The following is a 20,319-nucleotide window of genomic DNA, read 5'->3' as shown; positions in this document are numbered from 1 at the left end:
TAGCCCTGATATTTTAATGGAAATACTGCACTACAGTCAAAAGTTTACAACATCTGTATAAGAAATCATCATCACATGAAATAGGTGGCAAAAAAAGGAAAAGAAAGGAAGGAAGGAAGAAAAAAGAAGCACATTACAAGGAATACAAAAAGCAGTTTTAAAGTCAGGAAAAGCTTCCTTTCTTTGCCCCCCTCCCGCTATTTGTACAGGCCAGGGTGGGAGCTTGGAGCTCCGATGTCAGACATCAGGATTTCGGGGAAGGAGGAGAGGCAGAGACATTGCAAAACCCTGCTGGGACCAAAGAAAGAGCCGGACCCCGACCCGGTACGAAAAGTAGTCGAATGCCTTCACCCCGTTTTCCTGTCCTGTTTTGCCTGGGGAAAAGGCATCGAAGCTGCCGTTGTGTTTTCCCAACTTGGCGTTTATGGACTTTGAAAATAGATCGGTATTTGAAGACACACAAGAGGAGGATGTCGACGGAAGGAGAAGCGAGGGACACAACAGCCGTGTCATTAATGCCCCGGTTTTGTTAACAATAGGGCGACAACTTGGGAATACGTTAAGTTTATTGCTGGTATACTGTCTGAACTTCCCATCTCACGTTTCCCTCCCGTTTCCTCTTTCTGATATTTTTCCCCGTCAACCGTGTTGATGCTATTTCTGAGAATTTAAATTAGCGAGTCCGGGTTGACCCAGCGAGCGCCATATATATATATATATATATGAGGGTTATCCAAAAAGTTCAGTACGTTTTGGAATTAAAAATAAACAAAGTATAGGAGAAAACATTTACCATATTCAGTTGAAAGCCAGACCCAAATACTAGTTCTCACCATAGTCCCCACTGAAATCTAGGTAGTTATCATAGTGATAAAAGTGTTTGAAAAGTATTTGGGTCTGGCTTTCAACTGAATATGGTAAATGTTTTCTCCTATACTTTGTTTATTTTTAAACATTTTTATATCTACCCTCCTTGTTAACTTTGTGTCTCCGCAGAGAAGGACAACTTTCGTATCCACAACAAAAAAAGAAGAAAAATCCGTAAAGGGAGACAAGACTCCCGACCGATTATCTTGCCTTGGAAAAAGAGGCTCCGATTATCTGTCTTTACACATCCGACGCGGTGAGCTTTCTAAAAAATATATATATAGACATCCCTGCTTTTCGGCACGGGGAGAGATCGCCGTCTCTCTTTCCGTTTCCACGGCCCGGCTTTCCCTCGCCGCATTCGCACACAAATGTGAAACATCCGCGCCCGAAAGCAGCTCTCTCTGCCGAATACTGGTTTGGTATTGACGCACTGAGAAGAAGAAACGCGCATAATCAAGCGACAAAACGGGACGAGGCCCCAAAACAGACAGCTCGGCAGCACTTCCCAAAAGTGCGCATTCTCCGAGCCGGAAGACTAGTAAGACGTGGGTAGAAAGCTACCCACTTTTAAAAAAAGGAAAAAAAAACGAAATAAAGTAAAGTATATATAATACATATTCATATATCAAACAAACTGCTTGAAATAAAAAAAGACATTACAAATCATAATGCACTTCCACATACTTTCTCTTATTCACACAAACACTCCCGCGCGCTTCTATCTTTCCCATTGCGAATCTCCTCGAGTCAAGAACCAAGATGTATTATTATTATTTTTTTGTTTCAATTTTTTTTACAAAAGAAAACAATATTTTTTTCCCCACAAAGCACTACAATGATAACAACTCCCTTTGGTAGTAGAAAGTGTAATAAAATGCCACGCCGCTGCTGCCGCTCCTCGCCCTAAACCCTGAAGCCAAACTGGGTACGACTATGAAGCTAGATCTCCTAGCACATCAAGCATACCTTTTTTCTGTCTTTAATAGAAAAAAAAACATTGACAAATATGTACATTTATTTACAAAAAAAAATAAAGAGAGGAAGTGGCCGAGGGAAGAGAAATAAAACAGTTGAAATTTGTTGTGAAAGGACAAGGTTTGCCTGGAACGGGAACTGCACGTTTTTGTGTTTTGTGACGTAACTGAATGTGTTTCCGTGCGGAAAAGCTGGTGCGTGGCACTAAAAAGAGACTAGTAAACAAGCAGGTACCAAAACAATAATAATAATAAAAAATGAAAACCCAAATGGATAAAATAAGTTTCCACTGGCACTAAAGGAAGGACAGGTTGTTTACGTAGTTTAGGTGGTTTACGTAAGTCACCGGGAGAGACCTGGAAGAGAGAGACGGAGACGCGTCCGGACTCAGAAAGGAGCTGGGATTTTTCCGAAGTCGAGACGGATGGAAGATTTCAGAAACTCTTGTTGCAAAACAGAACTAAAGATCCCAAAGATACTCTGGCTCTAGGACTTTTTTCTTCTCCTTTTTGTGGGGAAGGAAGAGGATTTTAAATGCACCAAATCTCGATGTCGTCGGGCTGTTTCAAAGCGCTCCCAGAAAGAGGGAACGAGGAGGGTTCCAAATGCACCACGATCTCAAAGTCCTCGGCGTCAGAGAATATGCTGCTGGTGTGTCAAGGCAGGGCTGGTTGTCTGCACCGCTACCCACAACGTGCGCCATGAGCTGGGTTCCTCGGGGTTCCTCGGGGCCGGCGTCTCCCTCAACTACGGAGTTATGCGGAGGAGGAGGAGTCGGGTGCCTCGCTCCCTCGATGTGCGCAAACACACACACAACAGACACACACACATCCCCCACAGCTCTGGCGTTGTTCTCCCCGGCAGAGGGTTTCGTTTTCTGTTTGTTTAGGGAGTCTTGAATATTGTGGCGCCGTACTTGACGCGGTACTTGTTGATGCTGACAAAGTGCAGGTCCTCGGCGTTGCAGGTGGTGGTGCAAGGGACCAGGCCCTCCAGGCCCTCGCCCATCAGCCACTTGTTCGTCTCGGCCGCCATCTCGCGGGTCACGTGCTCCTTGGTCCATCGGTCGACCCAGGCCTGGAAGCGCTGGTGCAGACGCTTGCTCACCCGTTCGTGCGACTGGAAGGGAAGAAAAGCAAGACGAAACTTTAGTTTTAGTTCTTGGGGATGCTGGGCGATCAAACTAGAAAGGAAGCAAGGAAGACTCCGACAATACACGTCCACGAGAATCACTCTATGTGCAGAGACCGACAGGACTAGTTATCCCAGAAATGGACCAATTTCGGCCCTCCTCCAGGTGTTTTGGACTTCCAACTCCCACAATTCCTAACATGCCTGAGTTATCCCAACATTACAGCACTTTAGTAATGGTAAAGGTTTCCCGCAGATATTCAGTCCAGTCGTGTCCGACTCTGGGGGTTTCTGCTCATCTCCATTTCTAAGCCGAAGAGCCGGCGTTGTCCGTAGACACCTCCAACGTCATGTGGCCATTGGCATGACTGCATGGAGCGCCGTTACCTTCCTACCAATAGGAGCGGTACCTATTGATCTACTCACATTGGCATGTTTTCAAACTGCTAGGTTGGCAGCAGAAGCTTACTCCGCTCCCAGGATTTGAACCGCTGACCTTTCAGTCCACAAGTTCAGCAGCTCAGCGCTTTAACACACTGCACCACCAGGAGCTCCAAGGTGGCTTTACTATTATTATTACAGTAGAGTCTCACTTATCCAAGCTAAACGGGCTGGCAGCACCTTGGATAAGCAAATATCTTGGATAATAAGGATGAATTAAGGAAAAGCCTATTAAACATCAATTTAGGTTATAATTTTACAAATTAAGCACCAAAACATCATGTTATACAACAAATTTAACAGAAAAAGTAGTTCAATACGCACTAATGTTATGTTGTAGTTACTGTATTTATGAATTTAGCACCAAAATGTCACGATATATTGAAAACATTGACTACAAAAATGCCTTGGATAATCTAGAACCTTTGATAAGTGAGTCTTGGATAAGTGAGACTCTACTGTATTATTATTATCATTATTATGCCTCACCAAACTACAAATCTCAGGATTACATAGCATCGAGCCCTAATAATTAAATTACAGATGGCATCCCTCAAAGAGGAGCTCCAAGTGCAGATCCTGAAGCAGCTTCCCCTATTTCTTCAACTCAGCACTAAGATAATAATAATAATAATAATAATAATAATAATAATAATAATAATTCTTTATTTGTACCCTGTCACCATCTCCCCAGCGGGACTCAGGGCGGCTCAGAGAAGCACTATAGTGCCGTATATATATACAATTATTTATTTTTTATTTACAGTATTTATATTCCTCCCTTCTCACCCCAAAGGGGACTCAGGGCAGATCACAATGTACATGTATATGGCAAACATTCAATGCCATTAGACAAACAACAGACAGACAGACAGACACAGAGGCTATTTAACTTCCCAGCTTCTGGCTTTGAGAGTGTATTCTCGATTCCGGCCACAGGAGGAGCTGCTGCTTCATCATCCACTGTGACGCTGAGTCCTTTTTTGATGGAGTACTTCCTCATCCGGTGTTGTAAATAAGTTAAATTAGCCTCCCCGCTGTCACGACCCAGGCGGCAGAGGCACCAATAACCATTCACAGAGGCCAGAATCTAACTAATATCTTTATTGAAGGAATATATAAAGTTAATAAAAACAAGTATAGAAAATAGTCCAGAATTAGACCCTTCAGGAAAGGTCAGAATTAGTCCAAAAAAGCAATGTCCAATAAGAAATATTAAGGTCCAAAGTTGTAATCCAATAACCGAAACACTCACTTTGCCAAGCAAAGTGAGGGGAGATGACAAGGTCCTTAGTCCATAAACTTGAGCGTGGCTAGGAAATAACTTGATACTTGAAACAAGGCTTGAACGTGGAACAAGGTAACTAAGAACAAGAACAAGGTCCGTGGAATAACTTGGTAAAATCCGTGAATCAAGGCAAGGATTAGTCCTGGGAAACAAGGCAAAGTCCGTAGGTAAACAAAGGCTGGGAAGCAAGGCGAAGGCTGGATAGCAAGGCAAGGCTTGAGCTGAAGCGAGGCTTGAATCGGAGCGCGCTGTCCAGACACAACTCGCTCCGTAGGCTGACGAATTGACTCCGCGAAGTTGCTACGCGGGCAAAACACCTATATAGAGTCCAACTTTCTCACCAAAGCGGTTCTCTGGGAATCAGAAACGAAAGCTAAACTCTGAGACCAGATGTTAAACTCCTTAAAGATTCTCACGAGAACCAATGTTAATTGGCAACATTCTTAGCTGCTATCCTCGCACTCCTGCGCGAAGCTGAATCCAAACTTCTCTGTTGTTTACAAAACTCCCGGCGCAAGAACACGGGAGAAGTAGGCTCTGGGGTTGTTTGACATACTTCTGGGGCACAACTTTCTTGCAGGTGCAAGGTTTCCAGATCTGCCTGGGAAGGATCTGGCTGAGAGGAATCCAGTTCAGACTGGGAAGGTAAAAAACCCAAGTTTTCATCTTCATCAGGGATTACAATGTCCTGAGCAGGACTACAAGGCCCATGGTTCATCACACTATCCCCCTCCTCAGGGCCCCTCCCAAACTGGGGTCCTCTCCCCGAGGCGCGAGGTCGCGGCTTGGCGGGATAGGTCTGATGAAAGCGACGGGTTAGATCAGGGGCATGGACTGTGGAGGCGTCTTCCCAAGAGCGTTCCTCAGGGCCAAAACCCACCCAGTCAATGAGATATTGTAGGCGGCGGCGGTGAAAGCGAGAATCCAAAATGTCCTCAACCTCGAACTCCTCCTCCCCATTCATCAAAACAGGAGGGGGGGCCGGTTGGTCTGTATCAGGACGCACACCATCCGCCGGAAGGAGCAGGGAACGGTGAAACACTGGGTGAATGCGCATTGAACGCGGAAGTTGGAGTTTGAAAGTCACGGGGTTTAATTGCGCCACCACTGGATAGGGGCCAATGAAGCGGGCATCTAACTTCCGGCATGGGCGGTGGGAGGGCAGAAAGCGAGTGGACAGAAAAACCCGATCTCCTACCTTGATTTCGGGGCCCGGCTGGCGGTGTTTGTCAGCGTGGCGTTTATAGTCCTCCTTGGCTTGGTCCAGTTGCTGGAGCAAAAGTTGTTGCACCGCTGTGAGTTCCTGCAGCCAATCCTCTGCTGCGGGAACTTCTGAAGTTTCAATGACAGGGGGAAAGAAACGTGGATGGAAACCGTAGTTTGCAAAGAACGGCGTTTCTTTTGTAGAAGCTTGAACTCCATTATTGTAGGCAAACTCAGACAGTGGTAACAGAGAAGCCCAATTGTCCTGTTGGTAGTTTACATAACAGCGAAGATACTGCTCCAAAGTGGCATTGGTGCGCTCCGTTTGCCCATCTGTTTGGGGATGATGAGCTGAAGATAAGCGAGAGTCTATGCCCAGTAGTTTTTGTAGTGCCTTCCAAAAACGAGAGGTGAATTGAGATCCACGGTCTGTGACTAAACTCTTGGGCAATCCATGTAGTCTGAAAACATGCTGAAGAAATAGATCCGCAGTTTCTTTGGCCGTGGGGAGGCCTTCGCAGGGAATGAAATGGGCTAACTTGGTGAATAGGTCCACCACCACTAAGATCGTGGTGAATCCACAGGAAGGTGGTAGGTCAGTGATGAAATCCGCGGAAATTATTTCCCATGGGCGAGATGGGGTAGGAAGGGGGTGCAAAAGCCCTGAGGGCTTCTCCCTTCGTATCTTGGAGCGCTGGCATACTGGGCAGGTGTTGACATATTTTTCCACATCCTTGCGGATCTTGGGCCACCAAAAATCTCTTAGGATCAAATGCATGGTTTTAAATAGTCCGAAGTGTCCTGCTGGTTTGCAGTCATGACACAGACGAAGCGCTTTTTCCCTGCCCGGTCCGGGTGGGATATAAACATGATTTCTATAGCAGAGCAGCCCATCTTTAAGCGAAAAGGGAAAATGCAGACCTTGGCGAAGTTGGTCCTGCGCCCAGGCATCTGCTTGCTGACTAGCCCTGATTTCTTGAGCACAGATGGGTCCTGGAGTAGGGGAAGTTGAACCAATGGGACTGGATTTGGTGTTCCCCACTGTGAGCGTGGCAAAGTTCTCAGGTTGTAGCAGTTGGGATTCAAAGGTCTCCTTGCGTCCTGCAGCGTATTCCGGTTTACGTGACAGGGCGTCTGCTTGCTTGGTTTGAGCTGGGGTCACATAATGGATCTGGAAGTTGAAACGTTCAAAGAATAAAGCCCAACGTTGCTGCCTCTGATTTAGTTTGCGGGCAGTTCTTAGATGTTCTAGAATACGATGATCAGTGTGGACTTCAATGGGGAATTTGGCCCCTTCTAGCCAATGTCTCCAAGTTTCAAAGGCTGCCTTTATGGCCAGTAGTTCTTTTTCCCAAATGGTGTAATTCCTCTCTGGTGTGGTTAGTTGACGAGAATAAAAGGCACAGGGGTGGAGGTGATCTCCCACCGGTTGTAAGAGTACAGCCCCAATTGCCACATCAGAGGCGTCCGCTTGCACCACAAAAGGGGTTCCAGGATTTGGGTGCTGTAGAATTGGCTGGGAGGTGAATAGTTTCTTCAGTTGCTGGAACCCTTTCTCTGCTTGATCAGTCCAGCGGAAAGGCTGCTTTCCACGGATGCAGCTAGTGATGGGGTCGGACCAGCGGGCAAAGTCTGGAATGAACTTGCGGTAGTAGTTCGCGAACCCCAAGAAACGCTGCACCTCTTTCTTGTTAGTTGGCGCCCGCCATTCCAATACTGCTGAAACTTTGGCTGGATCCATGGAAAGCCCTAGAGGCGAGATGCGGTAGCCAAGGAAATCTACCTCTTGTAGATCAAAAGCGCATTTTTCTAGCTTGGCATAAAGTCCATGATCCCGCAGTCGTTGCAACACCATTTTGACGTGGTTCTCATGTTCTGATTGTGATCTGGAAAACACCAAAAAATCGTCCAGGTAGATTATCAAGAATCTGTCTAGATAGTCCTGAAAAATATCATTGACAAAATGCTGGAACGTTGCGGGAGCTCCGCATAAACCGAAATTCATAACTCGGGACTCGAATAATCCGAATTTAGTCTGGAAGGCGGTCTTCCACTCGTCCCCTTCTCTGATGCGAACTAGATTATAAGCCCCCCGAAGATCCAGCTTGGTGTAGACCTTGGCTCCTCGAAGTCGGTCCAGTAGATCCGAGATTAAGGGCAGGGGATAGCTGTTCCGCTTGGTGATATTGTTCAATGCTCTGTAGTCCACCACCAAGCGTAATTCCCCTGACTTCTTCTTCACAAACATCACTGGGGAGGCGGCTGGGGATTGAGAGGGTCTGATGAACCCCTTGCGAAGGTTTGTCTCTAAGAATTCCCTGAGAGCTTCTTGCTCTGGTTCAGTCAGGGAGTAGAGATGCCCTCGCGGGATCGGGGCCCCCTCCACCAAGTCAATGGCACAGTCATAAGGTCTATGTGGGGGTAATTTTTCGGCTTCTTTCTCATTGAATACATCCCAATACTCGGAGTACTTCTTTGGCAAGGTGATGATGGGCTCGGAGTCTGTGGCATGGCATACCTTGGCTACGAGGCAATGGTTTTGGCAGTACGGTGAAGCAAACTGCAGTTCTCTGTTGGACCAGGAGATGTTAGGGTCGTGGAGTGTCAGCCATGGAATTCCCAAAATCACAGGGAAATGGGGAACCTCGGTAACAAAGAAGGAAATCTCTTCCATATGTTCCCTTATCCACATCCTGGTGGGTTCCGACCACTGGCTTACGGGGCCCGTCTTGAGGGGACGGCCGTCTATGGCTTGCACCACACGGGCATTCTTGAAATCATGATATTGTAATCCCAGAGAGTCGGCATACTCTCTATCGATGAAATTGTTGGTAGCTCCAGAGTCTATCATGGCGTGGATCATGACGGGTCCCCTTTTTGCTGACCATAATGTGACCACGAGAAGGAACAGGACCCCGGTTGGCGGCTCTTGGATGGATTTTTTGACCGGGTTGGCGAGCCTCTCTACACCCGGTCGTTGGCTTCCCCCGCCGGCTGTGTGCCAGTCGGCTCAGACGCCTTCGACTCCGTGGAGGACGCCGCCGCAAGACGGGCGGCAGGCTTCCCTTTGGCTGGGCACTCTCTGGCGAAGTGGCCCCCGTTCCCGCAGTACCAGCAGAGGTTCAAGCGTTGACGACGGGCCTTCTCGGCGGCATCTAGTCTGGGACGCACATTGCCCAACTGCATCGGCACCTCCTCGCCTCCTCTGGGGTATGGGGTTGGCGGCGGGGGTCTCCACACCGGGCGTGGCTGAACACTGGCGGGAGCGGGGGGTTTTGCCCCGGCTCTACCGCCCTGGCCTCGAACCCATTGTTTCCTGTTGGCAATCATGACTTCAGCCCGTAAACATTGATCAATGAGTGCCTCGAGGGTCTGGGGAGGATCCACCTTGGAGATTTCTTCCAGCATTTCAATGTTGAGACCCTCCCGAAATTGTCCTCTGAGGGCTACATCGTTCCAGCCGGTGTTGTGGGCCAGCACGCGGAACTCGGCTATGTACTGAGACATGGGTCTGTCTCCTTGAAGGAGGCGCCGGAGTTTGTGACCGGCTGCCTCCAAATTGTCCTCGATTCCCCAGGTCTCCTTAAGGTGATCCAAGAAGCGTTGTGCTGAACTTAGGTGGGGGGAGGCTTGATCAAACAGGGCCGTCGCCCAGCTAGCCGCTGGTCCGTCTAGAAGACTGTAGACCCACGCCACCTTGATGTCTTCTTGGGGAAACTCGGCATCACGGGCCTCTAGATAAGCTTGACATTGGCGGCGGAAAACATGAACCTTAGCAGCTTCTCCAGAAAACTTGGTAGGCAACGCCATGGCCGGGAGGCGAACTCCGCGCTCCCTCAACCCTTTTATTTCTCCATCCTGCGCGTTGAGTCTGTCACGGATGCGGTCCACTTCGTCCTTGCTGATGGTGTAGCTGAGCGGCTGTCCAGCCGGCGCGGCTCCGGTAGACATCCTGGCCTCGGTTAGTTGGTGCTTATGGGTGGCGGAGTCAAACTGTCACGACCCAGGCGGCAGAGGCACCAATAACCATTCACAGAGGCCAGAATCTAACTAATATCTTTATTGAAGGAATATATAAAGTTAATAAAAACAAGTATAGAAAATAGTCCAGAATTAGACCCTTCAGGAAAGGTCAGAATTAGTCCAAAAAAGCAATGTCCAATAAGAAATATTAAGGTCCAAAGTTGTAATCCAATAACCGAAACACTCACTTTGCCAAGCAAAGTGAGGGGAGATGACAAGGTCCTTAGTCCATAAACTTGAGCGTGGCTAGGAAATAACTTGATACTTGAAACAAGGCTTGAACGTGGAACAAGGTAACTAAGAACAAGAACAAGGTCCGTGGAATAACTTGGTAAAATCCGTGAATCAAGGCAAGGATTAGTCCTGGGAAACAAGGCAAAGTCCGTAGGTAAACAAAGGCTGGGAAGCAAGGCGAAGGCTGGATAGCAAGGCAAGGCTTGAGCTGAAGCGAGGCTTGAATCGGAGCGCGCTGTCCAGACACAACTCGCTCCGTAGGCTGACGAATTGACTCCGCGAAGTTGCTACGCGGGCAAAACACCTATATAGAGTCCAACTTTCTCACCAAAGCGGTTCTCTGGGAATCAGAAACGAAAGCTAAACTCTGAGACCAGATGTTAAACTCCTTAAAGATTCTCACGAGAACCAATGTTAATTGGCAACATTCTTAGCTGCTATCCTCGCACTCCTGCGCGAAGCTGAATCCAAACTTCTCTGTTGTTTACAAAACTCCCGGCGCAAGAACACGGGAGAAGTAGGCTCTGGGGTTGTTTGACATACTTCTGGGGCACAACTTTCTTGCAGGTGCAAGGTTTCCAGATCTGCCTGGGAAGGATCTGGCTGAGAGGAATCCAGTTCAGACTGGGAAGGTAAAAAACCCAAGTTTTCATCTTCATCAGGGATTACAATGTCCTGAGCAGGACTACAAGGCCCATGGTTCATCACACCCGCATAAGCAGTCCCTAAATTTTCCTACTTGACAGATGCAACTGTTTTTCGGGTTGCTTAGGTCAACAACGAGCAGGGCTATTTTTTATTTTAATGGTCGGGTGCTCTCTCTGACATGGGCTGGCCTCGAACTCATAGTGATTTATTGCAGCTGGCTACTAACCAGCCTGCGCCACAGCCCGGCCCATACGAAGTACAAAAGTATAAATATATGATGTAAATATAAAAGCAACAATTCCTGTAAAATGCCAGTAAAAATAGCAAGAATTATACTTTGATAGTGGCCTACCTGGTGGGCGCGCAGCAGAGCGGTCCTCCGGTACATGTAGTCCTCCGACTTGATGACATAGACCATCTTGTAGGAGTTGAGCTTGAACTTGCACTCCAGCTTGTCCAGGCTCTCCACGTTCTCCAGGGGCTTCTTGCCGGGGCCCTCCTTCCCGTCCTTCTCCTGCTGCTGCTCCCGCCCGCGCTGGCACTTGCGGATCCGCCGCAGGTTCCTGGAAAGCAGAGAGCCCCTGCTGGGATTAGCACCCCGGAAGAGCCACGGCCACGGATCCCTGGCTGGCTTCCCTCTCAGTTTGGCACAAGGAGACCCTTCTCGTCATTTGAGAACGAGAGGAAGGATGTGGAGTATGCCACGTGCAACCAACATGACGATCAGAGGTCTTAGAACTATGAATCCCAACCAGGAATAGGCTTAGGGTGCTGGATGGGTTTGTCTTCTGCTGCTTTGGAAACGAGGACACAACGGAGCCATTGATTCAAACGTCTGACGGCCACTCGTGGCCAAGCACCGGGTGCCGTCTCAGTTCACTCACCTTGGCAAAAAAACAGGCTTCTGGGCCAGCTGCTCCCGCAGTTCAGGAGAGGTCGAATCGGAGTTGACGTACCGATCCACATAGTCGGTCCAGCGCTGAAAAAGGAACAAAAAAGCGTCTTGTTTCCTTGTGCAAGGAGCACATAAACCCCACTTGCCTAGTTTCCAACAGACCTCACAACCTCTGCCATAGAGGTGGGTGAAACGTCAGGAGAGAATAATAATAATAATAATAATAATAATAATAATAATAATAATAATAATAATAACCCCTCCGCACGCAAAGATACTGTGGGACTTCCGAATCCAGACTGACAAAGTTCTGGAACACAATACACCAGACATCACAGTTGTGGAAAAGAACAAGGTTTGGATCATTGATGTTGCCATCCCAGGTGACAGTCGCATTGACGAAAAACAACAGGAAAAACTCAGCCGCTATCAGGACCTCAAGACTGAACTGCAAAGACTCTGGCAGAAACCAGTGCAGGTGGTCCCGGTGGTGATGGGCACACTGGGTGCCGTGCCGAAAGATCTCAGCCGGCATTTGGAAACAATAGACATTGACAAAATCACCATCTGCCAACTGCAAAAAGCCACCCTGCTGGGATCTGCACGCATCATCCGAAAATACATCACACAGTCCTAGACACTTGGGAAGTGTTCGACTTGTGATTTTGTGATACGAAACCCAGCATATCTATCTTGTTTGTTGTGTCATACAACGTCGTTGTGTCAATAATAATAATAATAATAATAATAATAATAATAATAATAATAACAAACTTTATTTATACCCCGCCACCATCTCCCCAACGGGGACTCGGGGCGGCTTACATGGGGCCATGCCCAGAACAATACAATATAACAAAATATAATAGAACAACAAATCATAGCATATTAAACAACACAATAAAAGAAAATATACACTACATTAAACAAGATCAAAAGAACAATAAATGCTTCTGGAACATGGCAGACAGCTCGGAAGACTCATGGCAACCCAAATAATATAATACTTAAATCCAACATAATTTCAACAATCACAATAAATCCCACATCAGTTGAAATCTTAGGTCTAAAGCCAATTGCTTGTCCCACTTTCAATAATAATAATAATAGTAATTATTATTATTATTATTATTATTATTATTATTATTATTATTATTATTATTTTATTTTTCTGTCCCACCTCCACTTCCCCAAAGGGACTCAGGGCGGCTAACACAGGGCGAAAGCGCCCAAACAACAGAATAGAATAAAACAGATAAAAATCAACATCTTAGTTAAGTAAAATACAATAAAATCAGGAATGCAATTCAAATGCAATACAATAACAGATACGATTGAGATCCACGTATGTGGGGCTGATAGGGGTAAACTGTAGGGGTGACAATGACATATGATGTACACACCCAGTTTTATTATATTTATTTATTGTATGGTTACAAGTGTTTTATTTAATATTTGTATAGAATGTAACCAGGTCTTTTGCGAGCCTGGTTGTTTGGCTTGGTACTTTGATATGGCCTAAGGGCTAATCAGTAAAATGTTCTTCTTCTTCAATACAATAACAGTAAAACCAATTTTAAAACACGTATAGAGATTTTTTTAAAACCACCTGCTACACCTGAAAGGTTTAATTAAACAGAAAATGCCTTGGTTTGGCAACACATTCAAGAAACACAAAGCAGGGCACAAGGAGGGCCTTCTCACCTCGGCTTCAACAGGGTCGTCGGAGTTTTCTTCTTCGGTGTCGAGCAGCTCAATGGTTAACTGGACGTGGCCTCGGCTCTGAATGAACATCAGCTATGGGACAGCACACAGGAGGGCTCAGTTAGCAGAGAGTCCAATTGTTGTTGTAGGAGCAGTAATAATAACATCAGTAACAGTATTGCAGCTAGGGTTGGAAAAGAATCAGCAGTCCAAATACTCTTTTTCCAATTTCCAGTTATAGACAGTGAAAATCAATATTAACTGCTTTGTGGTTTGAAATCTGCCAACTTATTAACACATTCCTACATTTTCAATTATTTATTTATATCCCACTTTATCTCTCCATACGGAGACTCAAAGCGGTTCACAATCAAAAACTACAACTTCAAACATACAAGAATTAAACAGTATATCATTCTATATTATTAGTAGCAATTATATTTAATAGATTAGTATTACTATATTACAATATTATTATTACATACTATTATATTGCACTATTGGTACTATATTGTATTACATTATAGTATTATTGAAATTAAATGTACAGTAGAGTCTCGCTTATCCAACATTCTGGATTATCCAACGCATTTTTGTAGTCAATGTTTTCAATATAACGTGATATTTTGGTGCTAATTTTGTAAATACAGTAATTACAGTATAATATTACTGCATATTGAACTGCTTTTTCTGTCCAATTTGTTGTATAACATGATGTTTTGGTGCTTAATTTGTAAAATCATAACCTAATTTGGTGTTTAATAGGCTTCTCCTTAATCTCTCCTTATTATCCAACATATTCGCTTATCCAACGTTCTGCCGGCCCGTTTATGTTGGATAAGTGAGACTCTACTGTATATATAATATATTCTGAGGAATACTACATTATTTAGCATTTTCTAGGATTTAATAATAATAATAATAATAATAATAATAATAATAATAACTTTATTTATACCCTGCCACCATCTCCCTATGGGGACTCGGGGCGGCTCATATGGGGCAAGGCCTGACCAGCATAATTTACAAAAACAACAGCTTAAATACATTGCACAATATACAAAAAATAAAACACAGTAAGACAATAAAACAGCGGTAATAATATCAATCAACCACCAAGTGCAATTCAGTCAGGATTTCTTCATCTTCCAATGGATGGCGGCACTAGCTTTGCATCTCAATCAAGACAGGGATAATAACAACAACAATGATAATAAGAATTGCAACAGTCACTGGAGTGTGGCATTGCAATTAGTGGGAAGCTGAAAAGCATTGCATAGAGCGGGATGCTGAAAATGGCTCATACCTACCCTGTTTCCCCTAAAATAAGACATCCCCAGAAAATAAGACCTAGTAGAGGCTTTGCTGAATTGCTAAATATAAGGCCTCTCCCGAAAGTAAGACCTAGCAAAGTTTTTGTTTGAAGTATGCCCAACAAACAGAACTCCAGAGCATGCAGGATATACCATAGAGTGTTGTACATGGAAATAATGGTAATAACAAGAAAGGATTCAAAGTTTATCTGGTTACGCTGGTTTGTGATGACAACTACTGTACAGTATATAATAAATATTCATTTTTTGTTCAACAATAAATGTGAATTCTTCTTCATGGAAAAATAGGACATCCCCTGAAAATAAGACCTAGAGCATCTTTGGGAGCAAAAATTAATATAAGACACTGTCTTATTTTCGGGGAAACATGGTAGAACTCTTCTGTTTGTATTTACATTTCACTGATCACTTGACTTGAATGGGCAAACTGATATATCTCTACAGATTTGACTGAAACCTTAGGTTACTCTGAAGCTCCTCAAGAGCCCCCTTGATGGCTTTGAGAAGGCTCCAGGGCTCTCCTTGCCTTTTTTCCATCACCAAAGAGAGTTACTTGGTTACCTTAAAGCAGTTTTCGTCCTGCATGAGCTGCTCCGCTTTGCGCTGGTAGGCCGTCTCCGCGAGGGACCGGGACGCCTGGGAGGAGAGCAGGCCTCCGGTGGCCCCGCAATTGCTCTCCGACAGGTAGAGCTCCGTCACCTGGACGCAGATCTCGTCGCTCACGATGTGCTGGAGCTGGGCACAAGAGGAGGGTCATTGCGATCCTTGAACGGCTGAGCATGGCCTTCCTTTGGCTAAAACTGAGCCAGAGGAAGGAATGCTTATTGCAAGCATGGGCCAGCTTCAGAACTCATGCTGGAGGACCTAGGGATACCTAGAAAGCTATTCTCTGAAGTAAAAATAAAGTAAATATTCTTATTCACCTTTTTCCAATTTCATGGGGTTCTCGTGCATACATATGTGATGTTTCCATCCACATCCCACTCCTGCCTTGGCTCTCTATCTCCAAAAAGACTTCACGGGTAGGATTACCTGTCTGACGATGCTCTGGATCAGTTTGTCCATGGTAAAGGCAATGTAGGCATGAATGGTAAACATCTCCCGGAGGGAATCCTCATACTGGGAAGAGTCCATGTTGCCGTCCAGCAGGTTCCGCACCATGTCTAAGAACGCCGGGTAATAGTCTTCCACGTCGATGTCCACTAGAAACGGGAAAGACAAGAAGGACCCTGTGAAATTATTATTATTATTATTATTATTATTTGATACACAACAAAATTAGTACACAGTAAACAAGATTGCTATGCTGGCTGTTGTATAGGATCACATGTCGGACTCTTCCCAAGTGCTTAGGAGTATGTGATTTATTTATTTTTTATTATTATTATTGATACAAAGACATAGTATGACACAGCAAATGAGATCTATTATTATTATTATTATTATTATTATTATTATTGTATGACACAGCAAACAAGATAGATATGCTGGATTTCGTATCACAGAATCACAAGTCGAACACTTCCCAAGTGTCTAGGACTGTGTGATGTATTATTATTATTATTATTTTATTATGACACAGCAAACAAGATAGATATGCTGGATTTCATATCACAAATTATTATTATTATTATTAGATACACAACAAGATTAGTACACAGCAAACAAGATTGCTATGCTGGCTGTTGTGCTGGATCACACTTCGGACTCTTCCCAAGTGCCTAGGACTATGTGATTTATTAATTATTATTATTATTATTATTATTATTATTTGATGCACAACAAGATTAGTACACAGCAAACAAGATCGCTATGCTGGCTGTTGTATTGAATCACATGTCGGACTCTTTCCAAGTGCCTAGGACTATGTGATGTAATATTATTATTATTATTATTATTATTATTAGCTATACAACAAGATTACTACACAGCAAACAAGATCACTATGCTGGGTGTTGTATTGAATCACATGTCGGATTCTTTCCAAGTGCCCAGAACTATGTGATTATTATTATTTTATTGTATGACACAGCAAACTAGACAGACATGCTGGATTTCGTATCACAAAATCACAAGTCGAACACTTAACAAGTGTCTAGGACTGTGTGATGTATTTTTATTATTATTATTAATAATAATAATAATAATAATAATATTAGATACACAACAAGATTAGTACACAGCAAACAGTATCACTATGCTGGCTATTGTATTGGATCACACATCGGACTCTTCCCAAGTGCCGAGGACTATGTGATATTATTATTGTTATTATTATTATTATTATTAGATACACAACAAGATTAGTACACAGCCAACAAGATCGCTATGCTGGGATGACGACGGGGGAGCACTTACTGGGGTCCTTGAGGCGCAGCTGGATGGCGGGGCTGTCGCCCTTGTCTCGCTTGAGGCCCAGCACTTCCCGCTCCCACTCCCTCTCCCGGCTCTCCTCCTCGATCTGCCGCTCGGCCTGGGTGTAGATCCGGAGCAGGCGCAGGCACAGGATCTGGTGCAGGCGCAGGAAGATGTACCAGTTGTTGTTGACGTAGAAGAGGTTGTAGGCCTCGTCCAGGTTGCGCAGCTTCTGGGCCGCCGTGTTGCCGAAGAGCAGCTTGGCCTTGGGGGGGCTGCTCCCGCCCACCCCGTTGTGCTTCTTCACGGGGCCCGACCCCCCGCCGCCCTCCTCCACGTCCATCTCCTCCTCTTCCTCCTCCTCCACGTCGGAGAGCTCCCCCCGCTGAGCAAAGAGCAGGTCCGGGATGAAGTGGTACATGATCTGCTTGATCTTGTACTTGTCCTCTTTCTGGATGCCGGTCTGGCGCTTGACGTGGTGGATGATGAGCGAGGCCGCGTCGTCCAGGATCTGCTTGTCTTCATAGGCCAGCGAAAGGTGCGGGCCGCCGTTGTCCTCGGAAGTCTGCTCCTGCCTCTGGAAACCAAGAGGAAAACCAGCGTGAAGACCATTTCCCACCACCTCTCTAGGGGCTTTTAAGCTGGACGGTCATCTGTTGGGAGGGCTTTTGATTTTATATTACTGCTTGTTAACAAAGAAGGTGAGACTGGATGACATTTTGGAAAAAAATGTTTCCCAATCGATCCAGGCAATTAGAAAAACACAAATTTAGGGGGAAATAATAATAATTATTGACATAAAGACATAGTATGACACAGCAAATGAGATATATATGCTGCATTTTGTATCACAAAATCACAAATCAAACACTTCCCAAGAGTTTAGGACTGTGTGATGTATTATTATTATTATTATTATTATTATTATTATTATTATTGACACAAAGAATATAATACAGCAAACAAGATAGATATGCTGCATTTCGTATCACAAAATCACAAATCAAACACTTCCCAAGAGTTTAGGACTGTGTGATGTATCATTATTATTATTATTATTATTGACACAAAGAATATAATACAGCAAACAAGATAGATATGCTGCATTTCGTATCACAAAATCACAAGTCGAACGCTTCCCAAGAGTTTAGGACTGTGTGATGTATTATTATTATTATTATTATTATTGACACAAAGACTTACCAGAAGTTCTTTCAAGATCCTTTGCTGCTTTGAGTCTCCTTGTGGAGTCAAAAAGAAGAGTAATAATAATAATAATAATAATAATAATAATAATAATAATAATAAATATATGCTGCTTTTTAATATATAAAATAAATATATACAAAATCCAGCATATTATTATTATTGCTATTATTATTATTATTTATATTCTGCTTTTTCACTCCACAAGGAGACTGCAGCAAAGGAACTTGAAAGAACTTCTGGTAAATAATAATAATAATAATAATAATAATAATAATAATAAATATATGCTGCATTTTTTATATATAGAATAAATATATACAAAATCCAGCATATTATTATTATTTCTATTATTATTATTATTATTATTATTATTATTATTATTATTATTATTATTATTATTTATATCCTGCTTTTTCACTCCACAAGGAGACTCAAAGCAGCAAAGGAATTTGAAAGAACTTCTGGTAAGAATCCCTTTTGCTCTGACTGGTACAACAACAACAACAACAACAACAACAACAAACAAACAAACAAATCAGAGGAGGTTTTAATTACGTAGCAATACTCTTATGGATTGTAAGCCCAGCTTTTATTAGTATGCGAGTGGGAAACGGCTCGTAAAGCACGCAACAAGGAACGAGAGGAGACTCACCTCGTCGTAAATGGTCTCAATCTCGCTGAGAAGGCTTTTGGATCTCAGGACCTTGGTGTCGTTCTGCTTGAAGTTGATGCCTTGGTGGTCGAGGGACTTCAGGTAGTACTTCTCGTTCTGTTCCCGCCAGACTTTGTTGAACCCTCTCTGGGCTTCTCTCCACTCTTCTTCTTTCATTTTTAACCTGAGGAAAAGCAAATAAATAAATCAATAAAAGGAATAGAAGGTGAGGCAGAAGGAAACAAGCATCTTGGTAAGTAAATGAGGAGAGAAGGCGGTGGTGTCCAGATCCTTACCTCTTCAGCACAATGGGGACGGCAATGGCGGGGTTCTTCCGGAGGCCGTCGATGATGTCGGCCGCCTTGTCGGCATATATCCTCTGCAAGGCCTTGCGGTGGATGACCTCCGAGGAGCCCCCTAAGGTGTTGTCCAGCCGGAACTTGGCTTGCTCCTCTGCCGATAAGCGGGAGAGCTTCTTCTGTATCGTCTCCAGGACCCGGATGGTGGCCAGGTTGGTCTCCAAGACAACGTCCAGCTGGAAAGGACAAGATTCCTCGTCATGGCTCCACATCATGCCATGGAGTGCAATATCTCTCTCGATTTATGCCTCATGAACTTGAATGTATACTGTAGTTGTTTTTCTTAACCTGTTTATCCTATTATGCTTATATTATAATGTACTCTGATAGTTGTTTATGTGATTTTAATATGTTGTAAGCCGCTTTGGGTCCCGTGAGGGAGAAAAGCAAGATATATCCATATATACTCGAGGATAAGCCGACCCAAATATAAGCCGAGGCACCTAATTTTACCACAAAAAAAACCTGGGAAAACATTGACTCCAGTATAAGCCGAGGGTGGTAAATTTCAGAAATAAAAACAGATACCAATAAAATTACATTAATTGAGGCATCAGTAGGTTAAATGTTTCTGAACACGCGAAGTGGTGTAGCTACCTCAAACCGTTCATCTTCACAGCGGTAAATATGCTCTTCGTACTGGGTCTTCTTGGAGCTCACAAACGTCGAGTCTTCGGACCAGGATGGAAAGGAAACCCAAGTGTCATTGAGCACCTTAGAAAGAGAGAGAGAGGGGGAAAGAACAACGCAATTTAATTCTGAACAGAGAAATTCTTCCAGCTGATTTATAATAATAATAATAATAATAATAATAATAATAATAATAATAATTTCACAGAGTCCTAAACACTTGGGAAGTGTTCGACTTGTGATTTTGTGATACAAAATCCAGCATATAGATCTTGTTTGCTGTGTCATACTGTGTCTTTGTGTTAATATAGGCCCGGGCTGTGGCGCAGGCGGGAGAGCAAGCCAGCTGCAATTAACTGCAATGAATC

At 44.2% G+C, this 20,319-nt stretch overlaps 1 protein-coding gene across 5 annotated transcripts in view; it reads right to left on the bottom strand.

The window, feature by feature from the left end:
• Positions 1–20,319, bottom strand: part of sin3a (SIN3 transcription regulator family member A) — a 43,763-nt gene continuing 23,444 nt past the window's right edge. For 2 of the 5 annotated variants that reach the window (XM_062962950.1, XM_062962949.1), the window contains exons 12-21: positions 19,919–20,035; positions 19,259–19,497; positions 18,963–19,146; positions 17,105–17,678; positions 15,779–15,975; positions 15,308–15,481; positions 13,413–13,505; positions 11,698–11,792; positions 11,166–11,394; positions 1–2,964 (exon numbers count right to left, since the gene is read on the bottom strand). In XM_062962950.1, coding sequence (XP_062819020.1) covers positions 2,731–2,964; positions 11,166–11,394; positions 11,698–11,792; positions 13,413–13,505; positions 15,308–15,481; positions 15,779–15,975; positions 17,105–17,678; positions 18,963–19,146; positions 19,259–19,497; positions 19,919–20,035 — 2,136 coding nt within the window. In that variant the 3' untranslated portion in view covers positions 1–2,730. The remainder of the gene's footprint in view (positions 2,965–11,165; positions 11,395–11,697; positions 11,793–13,412; positions 13,506–15,307; positions 15,482–15,778; positions 15,976–17,104; positions 17,679–18,962; positions 19,147–19,258; positions 19,498–19,918; positions 20,036–20,319) is intronic. The other 3 variants (XM_062962951.1, XM_062962952.1, XM_062962953.1) reach the window with 3 other exon arrangements.

This window comes from Anolis carolinensis, unplaced genomic scaffold, assembly GCF_035594765.1.
Source record: "Anolis carolinensis isolate JA03-04 unplaced genomic scaffold, rAnoCar3.1.pri scaffold_11, whole genome shotgun sequence".
Classification (NCBI taxonomy): domain Eukaryota; kingdom Metazoa; phylum Chordata; class Lepidosauria; order Squamata; family Dactyloidae; genus Anolis; species Anolis carolinensis.
Note: the sequence above shows the minus strand (reverse complement) of the source record. Positions and strands in the feature narration are given on the sequence as shown.